The 14,550-nt window shown below is 45.5% G+C and overlaps 1 protein-coding gene across 6 annotated transcripts in view; it reads left to right on the top strand.

Annotated features, from left to right (window-relative positions):
* ASAP1 (ArfGAP with SH3 domain, ankyrin repeat and PH domain 1) overlaps positions 1–14,550 on the top strand; it is a 377,838-nt gene that overhangs the window by 74,334 nt on the left and 288,954 nt on the right. For all 6 annotated transcript variants that reach the window (XM_037802373.1, XM_037802371.1, XM_037802368.1 and 3 more), the window contains exon 3: positions 11,109–11,235. In XM_037802373.1, the coding sequence (XP_037658301.1) occupies positions 11,109–11,235 (127 nt within the window). The remainder of the gene's footprint in view (positions 1–11,108; positions 11,236–14,550) is intronic.

Raw genomic sequence — 14,550 nt, 5'->3', positions numbered from 1 at the left:
CAGCAAAATCCTGTTATAATACAGCTCATTGTTATGTGGGTTCACATACATTGCAGGTGAAATTATATTGTTGAAAAGCAGCAACTGGTTACTGTCACAGATTCATACAGTACAAACACACAACCCCAAACTGATGAGCTCCCATCAGTGCCTGGCCTACTAGCAGGTCTTGACGTGTGTTCCAGTTTGAATGTATTATGTCCCCCAAAATGCCATTATCTTTGATGCAGTCTTGTGTGGGCAGACGTATTAGTGTTGATTAGATTGTAATTCTTTGATTGAATGTTTCCATGGAAATGTGACCCACCCAGCTGTAGATGATAACTCTGATTGGATAATTTCCATGGAGATGTGGCCCCACCCATTCAGCATGGGCCTTGTTTAGTTTACTGGAGCTCTATATAAGCTCAGACAGAAGGAGCAAGCTTGCTACAGCCAAGAGGGACACTTTGAAGAATGCACGGAAGCTGAGAGAGGAGCTGAAGCTTACAGAGACATTTTGGAGACGGCCTTTGAAAGCAGACTTTTGCTTTGGAGAAGCTAAGAGAGGACAAATGCCCCAAGAGCAACTGACAGTGACAATTTGGAGAGAGGCTGAAGTCTAGAAAGGAATGTCCTGGGAGAAAACCATTTTGAAACCAGAGCTCCGGAGCAGATGCCAGCCACGTGCCTTCCCAGCTAACATTTCTGGTGTTCTGCGAAAAGGCAGCATTAGCAAACTGGAACATGTACCTGGAATCTTTGGCTTTTGGGATTAGTTGTCGCACTGATGTCAAACAGAGTTCTCTGAATTATAGGATGTGATTGCCCCAGGGACGTCAGAGAGCATCTACCCCAGGATCCTCGTTTTAACCCCAAGGAAAATGAGGCCAAGGGTGGTGAGATGATTTGACTGAGAGAAAAGGAGCCGACCTCCATGGCATCCGTGTTGCCTACCTCTCAGTGCTAACGTCACTAATAGTCATCATTTATTGAATTTTTTTTCTCAAGTCATGGTTCGGATGATCAATAGCTTTGGAAAGTGCTATAAAAATAGGTTTAACTGGACTTTGGGCAAATCAGAGCAATAGAAACAATCAGTTACTTTTCCTTGGACTTTACGTTGGAAGGTCGCATGTTTGAGTTAACTAACACCTTCATTTTCTGTTTAAATTCTTTGACCATTTCATCAATTGTGCTGAAAACTTGTGTCTCTGCTTAGATTTGAGCTCCTTGAGGATGGGGACCATGTCTTATGTATCTTTTTGATTCCTGATGAGTCTAGCATAGTACCTGTTCAGAATACAAATAATGATATTGGTAGCTAACTTAAATTGGTCATTTGCTCTATACCAGGCATTCTGCTAAGCATCTTACCCAGATGATCTCATTTAAAACTTACAGCAACCCAGGCCAGATCATTATCCCAGTTTTAAAGATGAAGAAACTGAAGTTAAATGACTTGCCAAAGGTAATAAACGCTATTAAGTGGTGGAGCTGGGATTTGCACCTGGCTGATTTGAACCCAGAGGGCACACTCTAGAAAGGCTACAGAGCTGCTTAGGAAAGTTCCAACCTAATGACCCTCACCGACTGGAAGACATACTCAGGAACTCAGGAGACAGTGGTCTTCTTTCTAAAAATTATCAAGGGGGAGAGAGCTGTGTCAATCATGAGAGCAAAGTGGGCTTGTGGAAAGGAGAGATCTGACCTACCCTCTGCTGTGCTTTGGGATGGCCCTGGATTGGGGAGGGGGTGGGTTCTTATAAAAGTGTCACACCCTCCCCATGTGAAGGTCACAAAACATCCATTCTCCTCCTCCTTTCTTTCAACTTCTTTCCTTTAAGGAAGGGGAAGATGGGAGAACTTAGAGTTCTTAGACAACTTAGAATGTCTGCCTACTGACATTGGTGGTCATCAAGCTCCCCAGCTTACTTTATTGGCTTTGGAGATCAGGAAGAAAGGAGAAAAAGAGTGACTAAAAGAGAAGAAAATGGAGCAAGAGAATGAAAATAGGAAGTGAGTACTTCGGGGTACAGTTTTCTTGCTCAGCATTAGGGGGATCAAGGAAATGATCATTTTTATACTGTTTATAGGCTTTCTTTGATACCGTGACGCAAAAGGCAACATAATTTGTCCCTAGATGGGAGCTTCAGTTATTTTTTCTGGAGACAGTCTTTAATCCCATCCTCAAAATGTAATTGGGAATAGGAGAGGAGTGGGAAAATCCTTGGGAACCAGGATACATGGGCTTTATCCCTGGTCTCCCACAAATCTGCCAGGGAACAATGTGCAAGTCACTTGACCACTTGGAGAACATTTTTTTTTTTCATCTGAAAAATGAAAGGATTGGAAAACACATTGTCCTTGAAATTCTTTCTGGCTGTGATAGATAATGATGATATGAGATAATGGAAGGGATTCTAAGAATTGAGATTCCATTTTCCAGTTCTTCTCCCCCAGTTCCTCTCCCATCCCTCCTCCTGTAAATGCTTGTTCACATGTTCATCCATCCATCCATCCATCCATCCATCCATCCATTCATTCTTCCCTCCATCTATTCAGTAAATACCTCTTAGGCATCTTGGGTTCTGGGCTGTAACTGTGAATAAGAAAATGCTCTGTTCTCAAGTTGCTCACAGCCTATTTGGAGAAATAAAAGTAGCTGGAAAATGGTGACTTGGAAAATTTTGCCATGTCGAAGGGTCATCCTCAGTCTAGAGATAGCACAGAAGTAGGAAGGGTTAACTGTGATCAACTAACTTTAAACCAATCAAAGTCATCAAAGAAAAGAGAAACTAAAATGTTCTGCAAGTTTTTCCAAATTTTTTCCTAGGTGAATGTTTCAGAAATTAAGATTTGAAATCCATCCCTTCTATAGACTGCAAGTTTTTAGGAATCCCGTATAATATCACAATTTTTCTTCACTGGAGGTTGTTTTACTTAGATTAGAAATGATGCTGCTCATAAAAGGGAGCCAGTTCAATCCAAGGCATATTTATTAGGGCACATGGGGCCAGTAGCAGGAAGTGCCTTATGTGGGGAAGCAAAAGCCCACACGGTTTGGGAGTAGCAATTCTCCACTTATTAATTGTTGACCTTGAGCACGTTGTACATGTCTCTGAGCTTCCTCAACAGAAAACATATTATCTCCCTGGGTTGCCGGGAAGATTTGAGGAAATATAACTTGTAAAATGCCAAGCTTGGGGCTTCAGGAACCTGCTGACCTTCCTTTAGTTCCTGGGGTGATGTGGTTGATCCAGCGATGGAATACGATTTAGTCCATACTCTCAGGGAATAACAATCTGGAAACCTTGTAGTGCAGGAAACTCAGTAGGAAGATCCAAATTCTGAGCCAAGCCCTGCCATGAACTGAGTGATTTGATGCTGCGGAAGTTCTCAGTTTCTCCATGTGTCTAAGAATAAATGTTTGAAGTCCCTCCAAATGGTGCCAACATCCTCCAGCTGGTACAGCAGAGAAATAGTCGAGCTTGCTGACTTCCAGGGGAGATGAATTTTGGCTGGAGGATTGGGGTAAGGGCAGTACTCCCAAGACCAATCCAGCTTATATTTGAATCAGACTTGTGAGTTCCCCAGGACGCAAAAAGATCAGATGATAGGCTCCAACAGAAAAATTCTCCTGCAGCTGTGGACCCTTGTCTTTGATAAGCTCATAGTGCAGGTGCTATGAAGTCAATCCCTGCTCCACCACTTGCCAAGGTGACCTCCCAAGCTTCAGGTATCCCCATGTATAAAATGGGAATAATAATAATAATGCCTGCTTTATGTGGTTGTTGCATGTATTAAATGAGGTTGTGTCTGTGATGACTCAGAATATTGTAGGCATATAATAAGCAGCAACAACTGTTCGCTAACTGTTCTAGTTTGCTAATGCTGCCAGGATGCAAAACACCAGAAATGGATTGGCTTTTTTAAAGGGGGTTTATTTGATTACACAGTTACAGTCTTAAGGCCGTAAAGTGTCCAAGGTAACACATCAGTAATCAGGTACCTTCACTGGAGGATGGCCAGTGGTGTCCAGAAAACCTCTGTTAGCTGGGAAGGCACGTGGCTGGTGTCTGCTCTGGAGTTCTGGTTTCAAAATGGCTGTCTCTCAGGACGTTTCTCTCTAGGCTTCAGCTCCTCAAAAATGTCACTCTTATTTGCTCTTGGGATGTTTGTCCTCTCTTAGCTTCTCCAGAGCAAAAGTCTTCTTTCAAAGGCCATCTCCAAAATGTCTCTGTAAACTGAAGCTCCTCTCTCAGTTCCAGTGCTTTCTTCAAAGTGTCCCTCTTGGCTATAGCTCCTCTTCAAAATGTCACTCTCAGCTGCACTGAGTTCTTTCTGTTCGTTAGCTCATTTATATGGCTCCAGTGCTTTAATTTAGACCCACCCTAAATGGGTGGGGTAACACCTCCATGGAAATTATCCAATCAGAGCCATCACCCACAGTTGGGTGGGGCACATCTCTATGGAAACACTCAAAGAATTACAATCTAATTAACACTGATAGGTCTGCCCACACAAGATTATATCAAAGATAATGGCGTTTGGGGGGACACAACACATCCAAACTGGCACACTAACATTATTATTATTTTTCAGGACAGAACAGAAATATATTCCTGAATTCATTTAGTTGCTATTTACCATACATGTGTTCTGGGTTCCCAGCATTCTGCCTGACTCTTTTCCTCCTACCACTATCAGCAGAAAAGGCTAGGGAATAGGGAGCTAGAATAGAGAGTAGTTTTTTGTCTTCAAACAAACTATGTTCTCCTCTTTACATACTGAAAACACTCTAGTGGTTCTACTTGAAGTGTTTCAATTAAATTAAGTACATTTAGGACTAGAATAGTTTTGTTGTTTTTTTTTAACATGAAATTATCTGAAATTGTGAGGCACTCATACAAGGGATCTGAAAAAAGCAGTCTTCAGCTTATGTTGAGTGGCAACCTGAGCCTAACAGTAAAACACACATGGAATCAAATACATCTCTCCCATCTCCTGTACTTTCCTTTCCTCTATCACTTCATTAAAATGGCAGAAAATGAATTCATAAATTGTCAGGTGAAATAAGGAAGTAATGATACTTTCTTTTGCTGCCTGGGTTGGGAAAAATATTGTATTTCACAAAGTAGCATTCATTATATGAAGTAAAGAGTCTGATTTTTCAGGTAGTGGTAACTAGCAGTGAACTTAGAGTCTGCCAGACCCAGGTTATTAGCTTGCAGTGCGCTCTCTTCATGTCTCATCTTCCATTATATAATACCTGCATCTCAGGACTGTTGCAGGAATGAATTTAAACACTGCATATATAACAAGGAGCATGGCACTTGTACCAGGCAGGGTGTAGGGGCTCAGAAAATAATAGCCCATGGTAAATAAGGGATAATTTGTACTTACTTCATTGAGTTGTTATGAGGTTTAAAGGAGGGTATGCATATTCAAAATGCTATACTTAGCAAAGTGTCTAGAACATAGTAAGTCTTGGTGATTAATTTTTTGCATGACTATCAGAATCTGTATCTCCAGATGGGTTTCTCAGAATTCCCATAATATCTGAAAAGTATTGTCCACTTAATGATGTCCCAGACTGTGCTAAGTGCTTTATGTGCCTAAGGTCTTAGGCATGTGTGGAAACTGAGATTCAGAGAAGTTCATTACCTTAATAAGGTCACTTAGCTGCTACATAGCAGAGACATGAATCTAAGCCTTTCTGGTTTGAGACTATGCCCGTAACTCATGCTCCTGCAAAATCAATGCCCTGTTCTATCCTCCAGAAGTTACCTTGCTCAGGGTACCCTTCTTTACGGGAACTGCCTTTCATGAAAACCAGGCTCATTATTTAATGGTCTCAGGTAACTTATGACCCCAACTGGTATTTCTCCTATTTGATTCTAGGTACTTTTTATTTACTTCCAAAATACAAAACCATCACTAACAGATCTGACCTCACAAGGATACTTATGAGAATAAGTGAGGTCTTTAAAGACGATCTCCAGATCTGAGATCCCAGACTTTGGGAATTCCTGTACAGCTTCCCCTCCTCTTATTTCCTCCTCCAGGTGACTAATTTAGAGATATCTGAATCGTGGCATGAAAGATATATTTATAGTCATACCTCAGGTTAAAAAAAAAAAAGGAGTTCAAAGAAACTAGCATTGCTTGAGCATTCATTTATGCATCAATTGCTCTATCCACATCTCATTTCACTGCACATAACAACCTGTTAACATTTTATTATTACCCTAATTTTGCAGATGAGAGAAGACGGCTAGTAAGTGACAGAGTAGAGATTCAAACCCAGGTCGACCTAACACAAAGCATATCCTCTTCCCACTGCCCTCCTGGCCCATCTCACGAAGTCACTGAGAGGAAGGTTAGCCTCTGATGAATGATGTATTTCCATCCCATTGGGATGAAAGGCAGCTAGCACTGTTGATCAAAGCACCAAGTGCTCCTCTTGTTTTCTTGAGTCCAGAGAGCACCCGGACCCCCTGTTCTCATCAGCCATCTTGAAATGTACCCCCTTGGTTGTAAGATAGATGGTGAGAATAAGGCCTGCAACTGGAAATACAACTCAGAGCCAACTCCTTGATGACAGAGGGTCAGTAGGGTCATCCGTTCCAGAAGACTAAACCACAGCTATCTTCAGTGCCTCTTTTTTTTCCCCGTAGAAAGCAGAAAAATAATTTATTCCCAAAGATGTCAGAGTTAAGAAATTCATCCTGAAAATATAGTGTTGGGACAGATCTTCACTCTGAATGTGCTGTCATATTGGCTGCCCCTTGGGAGTCTTAGCTGCCTTGCAGCAGTTTCTGGGCTGGTCTTACACAGTTCGTTTGATTCTCTTGGTGTGAACAGGCAGGAGCCATCTTCAGATCCACAGATTCCAAGAAGAGAGTAGCATATTTCTCAGAAGAATAGAATCTTTCATCTCAGAAGATTGCATACACATTTTGTGGAGTTGGCACAGTTTAGGTTAAGTAGGAACATCATTCATAAAAGTGTAAAAAAGGTGACAGGAAAAAATACTGCATATTCGAATAAGATACTTAAATATGGTGTGAATGTTTAAGGTGGCCGATGCCCAAATGGGTGAGTTGAGGAAGGTGGTCTGGGCTTGGGGGAAATTTTACATCTAGAGGAATTCTCTTGGTGACCTCAATGACTGGAGCACTGTAAAAGATGTCTTCTTCCTCAAGGCCAGTGCTATTTGAGATACCAGATGGTTTCATTTTTCAATTGTGGTCCAAAGAGAGGGCTGAATTGGGCCAGAATTGCAATCAGCCAAAAGAGATAGCAACCTGAACAGTTCACCAACATGGTGACGTAACTCCCCAGTTAGGACCCTTAACGATGAGAACCAGGGCACCAAGAGGCCCACGAAGCCCCAGAACACACTCATCACATTGAGAGGCACCGTAGGGCCGTTTTATATGCCATGGTTGTCACTGGAGCTGCCAGCCCCAACCCGGCCGCCTCACTTACTCGTCTGCAGTGCTCTCAGTAAGAAACAGGCTTGAAGAGCACAAGGGTACTGAACAGACAGTTTTTGATGGGAATTATGAGGATGACAACAAAGATGAGGCTTACTTTATGTAAGGCTGGACATGCTCAAGTGTGTGTGTGTGTGTGTGTGTGTGTGTGTGTGTGTGTGTGTGTCTTGGCTTTTGAAAGGATAATGTATATTTCTGAGCAGCTCCACACAAATCCAGCATTTAAGTTTTGCCCAGGTTAGACTCCGTTCGTTTTCAGATATCCAGGAATGGTTTTCAGAGTATTTGAGAAAATGAAAGGTTCAAATGGTTTGCACTGGGACATGGTTTCAAATATAAAGAGGATTATGGCCCATGATCCCCAGAGATGGTGGGTAGAGGCGTGAACCTTTGAAATTCTAATTGCAGAACAAAGCCAAAGGAGGTATACACTTACCGGGTCACAATATCTCATTGTTCACATACTCCTTTCTTGGCTGAAGGAGATGGGGGAAGAGCAGATACATAACATAATCTCCATATGAAACTTAAACAGCAATTGATGGCAGCAGTTTGGGCTCTCTGGTGGATTGAGTCAAGACAGAACCCCTGCTGTTCACCATTGCAATCTGACTAGCCTGCTCTAAAAATCTTTATTCCTTGCATCTGCAGAGCTGAGTATATACACAGCTGCAGCTGGGAGGGATCTGTGCGGTCATCTTGACACACCCACCCCTCACGCCTTCATCTTACAAGTGATGGCAACACGGCACTAGTGTCAGTTTTTAGGAGAGCACGTGCTGGAAACCAGGTGTCCTGGAATTGAATCAATTATTCACCGACTCTAAGCTTTTAATAAGAACTTACATTTATTGAGTGTTTACTGTATGCCATGTGTCATGGAGAAGGGAAGCAGCTCTCAGCCCAGTGGAGGTGACAGGTATTAGAAGACAACTTAAAACAGGGAAAACTAGAATAAATGCAAAATGAAAGTCTAAATTTATTTTCAGCCTGGAGGAAGGCCTTCTTGGAATGGAGGGAAGTGTGATGAGCTGTTTATATGCTCCCAACAGCTCCATGGGGTAGCATGGGGTTACTGAGGCTCAGAGTGCTAAAGCTAGTAGCTACCATATTTACTCCAGGTCAGAGCTTTTCAGATGCAGGGGGGCCCAGTTAGTAAGGAGAAGGTAGGATTTGTTTCTGGGTGACTCATACCCCAGAAGCCCATGTTCTGTCAACTTCTGCACATGAACAAGTGACCTCCAGGCCCAGATCTTTACCTGCCTGCTTCCTCCATCTGGCTATTACCCTAGAACTTCAAACTTGGGGTGTCCCAAACCAGACTTTTAAAATGCTAATGAAGAGCAATTGGGTGCTTGTTTATGTATTTACTTGTGTTTTAAGAATGCCTCTCAAAGTTGATTTCTCATCACTGCCCTTTCCTAGGGGAAGAGTCTTTATTCATGTACATTCCTTTATGAAATTCTTCCTTTAGTTAGCCAAAGCACTTGCCTACCTGAAGCTTGGTCTCTTGGGGGACACTGAGGGGGAACCTCACTTGCACAGTGCCAGTTCAGAACATCTGACACAGGGAGAAGAAACACCTTGCATTTTTCATAATGACATTCCTATGCAAAAAGTGTTTTCTCTTCTGCTATCATTTTACTCGTGTTTAACAATCTTGTGGGGTAGATGCCCTTATCTTTCCTTCTCATGAGGCAACTGAAGGCCAAGATCCCACAGCCAACAGGTTATCTAAGAGGCTCATTCCCCTCATTTTCTTCTTTGCTCAAGATGTTACCTTGTCTGAGAGGCCTTCTCTGAACCTCCTTTATAAAAAAGCAACTCTTGTCACTTTCTCTCCCTTTACTCTACCTTATTATATATTTGTTGGTTGTCTGGTTCCCTACTAGAAGGTAAACTCTGTGAGAGGAGGGGTGTTTTCATCATTGTATCCAGAGCACACAGTAGGTGCCTAGTAAATATTTGTTGACAGTAAATGAGGTGATGCATTTTTATTGAACATTCATTGGACTACTTACTTCTCTGTGCCAGGTGCAGTGCTAAGACAAGATTCCTGCCCTGGGGCTCTCTACTGAGTTGGGGCAAAGGGCCCCAGAAAGGACATTTAATCATACAAGATGGCAGGAGCTCCAACCCAGGGGTGGGCCAGCCTTCTGGCTCGAGGAGGCACATTTGGGATATGAGTTAACAAGCAGTTTCTCAGGGCTCTCATTGGCTCCAGTTATAGAAGCCAGTCATCGTGCAGCGCTTCCTAAGGCTGAACTTTTTTCCTTTTATACACTAATTTCATCTGCAATCAATGGTGAGAAATTAAATGGATTCTGCGGACCAAGTAGATTGAACTACTTAAAAATAGCCATCTGCCGGGCCAAGGAATGAGCAATCTGTTGGTACTTTTTCGCTGACATTTATTTGCCTTGCATCTGTTTAACGCTGAACACCATATGCACCACGAAGATGCCTCTTCTACTACTCCCTGACCCTCGTCGTAAAACTCCGAGTTGAAAAAAAAAAAAGTGCAAATGAAAGATTAGAAAATGTTAAGGAAAAAAAGAAAAAGAAAAAACAAGCCACAAACCTTTTATTTGTCTTCACTTAGCATTTTAGAGACTTAAGCAAACGTTTTAAACCAGCCCTCCAGGGGCGGAGCGTGCCCCGCGGACGGGGTGAAGCAGCAGGCGGGCGAGCGGGCAGCTGCAAGCCTGGGGCGCCGACAGCCGCCCCTTCGCCGCGCACTCCCTTCGCTTAGCCGGCGGCCCTCGCAGCAGGAGGCGGCTCTCCCGGCCTAGCTTCCTGCACCCACACGGGACTAAAAAAAACTACGTACAACTTTTTTTGGTCCCCTTTCTTAGAAAACGCTAGCGTAACGGGTTCGCTCAAGTAACCTCTCCCGGGACGACTGCGGGGCCGCGAGCTGCCGGAGCCTCGCGCGCCGCGCAGCCCCTCCCATGGCGCCCGAGTCGGAACGTGGCTCGCGAGGCGGTGCGCGGGCGGCGGGGGCGTGGCCAGGGGCGGTGCGCGGGCGGCGGGGGCGTGGCCAGGGGCGGTACGTGGGCGGCGGGGGCGAGGCCGAGGCGCGGCGCGGCGCGGGGGCGCGGCGGCGCGTGCGCAGAGCACTTCCTTGTTTGTCCCCGTGACTGGGGCGGGAGCGCCGCCCGCCTGCGGCAGTGTGCTTAGCCAGTCGGTCCCCTGGCTGCCTCCTGTCAGAGCGTCTGAAGAGGCAGCGCCGCCGCTCCGAGTTGCCCAGCTAGCGGACGCCTCTGCGCCCGCCGGGTCTCCCAACCCTTTTGCACACCCCGCTGCAGCCGCATCTCCTCCCCCGCCGTTGAGGAGCCGCCGTCGCCGCGGCCGCCGGCATGAGCAGAGGGAGGCGGGTCCCCGAGAGCCCCTTGCCTCGCGCCGCGCTCGGAGTTTGAGGAACCCCACGCCGAGCGCCGCCGCCGCCTGCCTTTGCCCACCTTCGCCCGCCTCTCCTCCCGCCGCCGGGGTCGGAGCCGCACGAGGCCGGGCGGCGGGTGGCGGGCTGCGCGCGGGACGTTCATGAGCCGCCGGGCGGCCCGCGGCCCCGGGAGCCCGCGCCGTGACTCAACCCCCGCCCCCGCTTGTGTCTCGTCCCCCCGGCAGGATGCCGGACCAGATCTCCGTCTCCGAGTTCATCGCCGAGACCACCGAGGACTACAACTCGCCCACCACGTCCAGCTTCACCACGCGGCTGCACAACTGCAGGAACACCGTCACGCTGCTGGAGGAGGTAGGTCGGCGCGCCCCGCGCTCCACGCCCCGCTGGGGACCGGGGCCTGGCCGCGGGGACGCCTTGCTGCCTGCGCTCGCAGCCGCTGCCTCGAGCAGGATTGTCTTGATCTCTCAGCTGGGGAGGAAGGGGGTTTGGGGGGTTGGGGGCGCCACACCCCCTCCGGGAAGCCCCGTGCCAGGCGAATTGGGAACTTCACAGGAGCCAGAAAGCCCCCTTTCCCATTTGCCCGCCCCTCCTGGGATCCTGCCGATTTAAAGGCCCCGGCCCGGGCTACCCGGTACTGGAGGTGAGGGAGGACGTTGCGAGCTCAGGACACTGAGGAAGGCAGAAGAGGGAAGTTCCCTCCCTATCTTGCGCCCATCCTGGGTGCCAGGCGGTCTGCTCGGCTTTCCACATCGTTGTGACTCTCTGGTAACCTGCGAAGTAGGTGGTGTAAGGCCACTGAGGTCAGAGACGCATAGCGACGTGGCCAAGGTCACCAGCAAGGGAGATGGGCAGTGAATGCACCGCTCCACGGCCAGGCCGGGCCAGGGAGGCTTAGCCGCGGAGGCAAGGGCCGGTGGAAAAATCCTAAAGGAATAAGAAGGAACTCAGGCTGGGCCAGCCTTCACCCCAGGATTCCTCCTCTCTAGTGCCCAGTGCCTAAAGCCCTGGGGGATAAGTGAGGTCTGTGCAGACAGGTCCCCACCCGGCTTCCCTGCTCCGGAGGATTTGGTAAGGCTCGGGGCTGCTGCACCAATAGGATTTGTCCGCAGGGCAAATCTCTCTCATGGGTAGACCTGGCCAACGTTGCTGCCTGGAAGAGCTGGGCAGACAGGGAGAAGGGAGGCCCGAGGCTGCAGAAAGGACAGCTCCTCTTTTCTGGACTCTCCGGGAAGATGTTGGGGACTCAGGGGGTTAGGGCCAAGGGCAAGATGATTTCCTTTAAGATTTTAAGTGAGTTAATGAAGGGGTGGGACATGTAGGGAGCAACCAGCAAGCAGGGAGCTGCAGGAGCCTCAATAAAAATAGAACATTTGCCCTGGAACTCAGCACCATCTATAAGTGCTGCAAGGAACCACTCCTTTCCAAACAAGCCCAACCTATTTCCACTGGGTAAAAGAAAAAAAAAAAAAAAAAGACCCCCCACCCTCCCACCCACCCCCCAAAAAAAGAAAAAACAAAACAACAACAACAAAACAGAAACAGCATTAGGTGGAAGTTAGGGAGATTGTTTTTCCTGGGTGAATTTTCATGTGGTTGGTTTGGGGAGCTCCTGATTAAAACTGAAGATGCCCAACCTTCCTAATATTGGGAAGCAGCCTTCTGTAGGCAGAATGCTCTTTACAACCTTTGAAACTCACTCTTGAGGCCAAGTTACATGCAGAGGTGGTATGGGGAAACAGGGATTCTGAATTTTAGGAAGGAGAGACTTCTTTTTGAGTCGGATGCTATCTTGCCTGCCTGCCCCATGCTGTGATTTAGTCTGACCATTTTATTCCCAGTTAAGGGTGCTTCTAGAATTCTCTCTGGAGTCAGTGTTGGATGATTCAATCAAATTTTAAATTGTGCAGAGAAGTACCATATAACTGGGTTTGTTTGTCCAGAGGTAAATGAATCTTTGTCTTTGTGAACTGTGCATTTGTTGCACTAGCCTGATCTGTAGTGCCTTGGATTAAACGGAATGGCCAGGCTGCCCACCCCATGATGGGTCTGTCCTTCACTTAGTTGTGATAAATTGGGAATGCTGATATAGGAGTATTCTGCATCCTTTTTCTTTACTAATTGTATATGCCTGTAAAGGATGTGACATTGATTAGACTGTGCAGTTGTTTTCCTTCTAGATTAGCCTGCTAATAGAGCTCTGAGTTATTTTAACTTTTCCTTTCTGCTTATTAAGATAGTGTTACTGTATTCTGTTTGTGTAGGGTATGATAAGGGCCAGTAGTTGGTGATGACGTTTCTAGGGGATGTATGCCTATTTTGCAACAATACCATAGAATTAGTGTTAAGGTTACATTACTTGCAGCTGCTGTTATAATCTTAGTTTAGAGGTAATGGAATTTAAAAGTGAATGCAACAGTTAAATATTTTGTGAGATTACCATTTTACAAGGTTAGGTAGAAAAATAGATTATATCATGCATTTGTGGTCACCTGTGAACTTGAGAGGGAATGGGAATCATGCTAGAAGTTCAAAGATGTCATGTTAGAGGACTTTGATGATACTCATGTTCTCAAAAATATATTAGTAGATGTTTCATTTCAGGTTGCCGCAGTAATTTTGTTATTTTTTGTTTTCAGAACTTGAGTACAGTACTGGTCAGGAAATCATTTTAACTCTTGGATTATATTTTATGACATTAGACCCTGAGTGCTTATTTGCATAAATGTGAAATTTACCCTTTATTTTCTTTTTGACATAGTTAACCATCATAGTTGAAAACTTATTTTTCTCTCTAAGCTTGTATCGTAAGTGGATCAGAATTCAGTTCTTAAAAAAAAAAATGGGGCTTAAGTTTATTGTTCCCAAAATATAAGGGAAAGTTTGGGGTAAACCACAAAATCTAATTGGTACATGCTTCGTAAGTGAGGCACTTGGAAACTTTATGAACCCTGCTTGTATTATTTTGTTGTTATTCTTAGGAATAAAACTTTTGGGTACTTTTTTGGTGATGTGGAAACTCAGGAATTGGAATTAATTTGGGAAGGGTGGAATTTTCTTTTCTGATCTCTTTCTAGTTCTAGTAATTAAGTGCCTCCCTTTTACTTAGGACACTTTCTACTCTTTAGATTCCTAATTAACAACTGAAAAACTATTAGATCTCCAAACTTGGATCCCCAGATTAACCCATACTTTCCCTTCGGTAAAGAGTGTACTGTGCAGATGTTGGTGCTTTTTTAATCAGCATTCTAGAAGATGCTAAAAAGAAGCAAAGAGTTTACTTCTGGGCTTCATCTTTGGGGGTGAAGGGTCCCACGTAACTGTGCAAGTCATGGTTTTGCTGGGAGGCAGGATTGGATTGGTTGGTATTCTGCCAAAGCTTCATCCTGGTGTGTGAGTGTTTTCCAACCAAAAGGCCAGTGTTTTGCTTATTCAGCAACCAAAGCACACTGATGTGTGCCATTTTACTCATGACTGTTTGAAAGTCATGTGTGAGTGACGGGGAGAAGACAAGGTTTTCCCCCAGAAGGCATGCCAGGACCACTGTTGGGTTGACAGCAGGAGGGTCCCTCCATTGAAAGGCTAAATCACTGAACATCCAGTCAATAAAAAATCACTGAGTAACTGTAATATGTTTAGCATTGTGGTTGGCCCTGGGGATACAATCCT

Source organism: Choloepus didactylus, chromosome 14, assembly GCF_015220235.1.
Source record: "Choloepus didactylus isolate mChoDid1 chromosome 14, mChoDid1.pri, whole genome shotgun sequence".
Lineage (NCBI taxonomy): Eukaryota > Metazoa > Chordata > Mammalia > Pilosa > Megalonychidae > Choloepus > Choloepus didactylus.
This window is presented reverse-complemented; position numbering and strand designations above follow the sequence as displayed.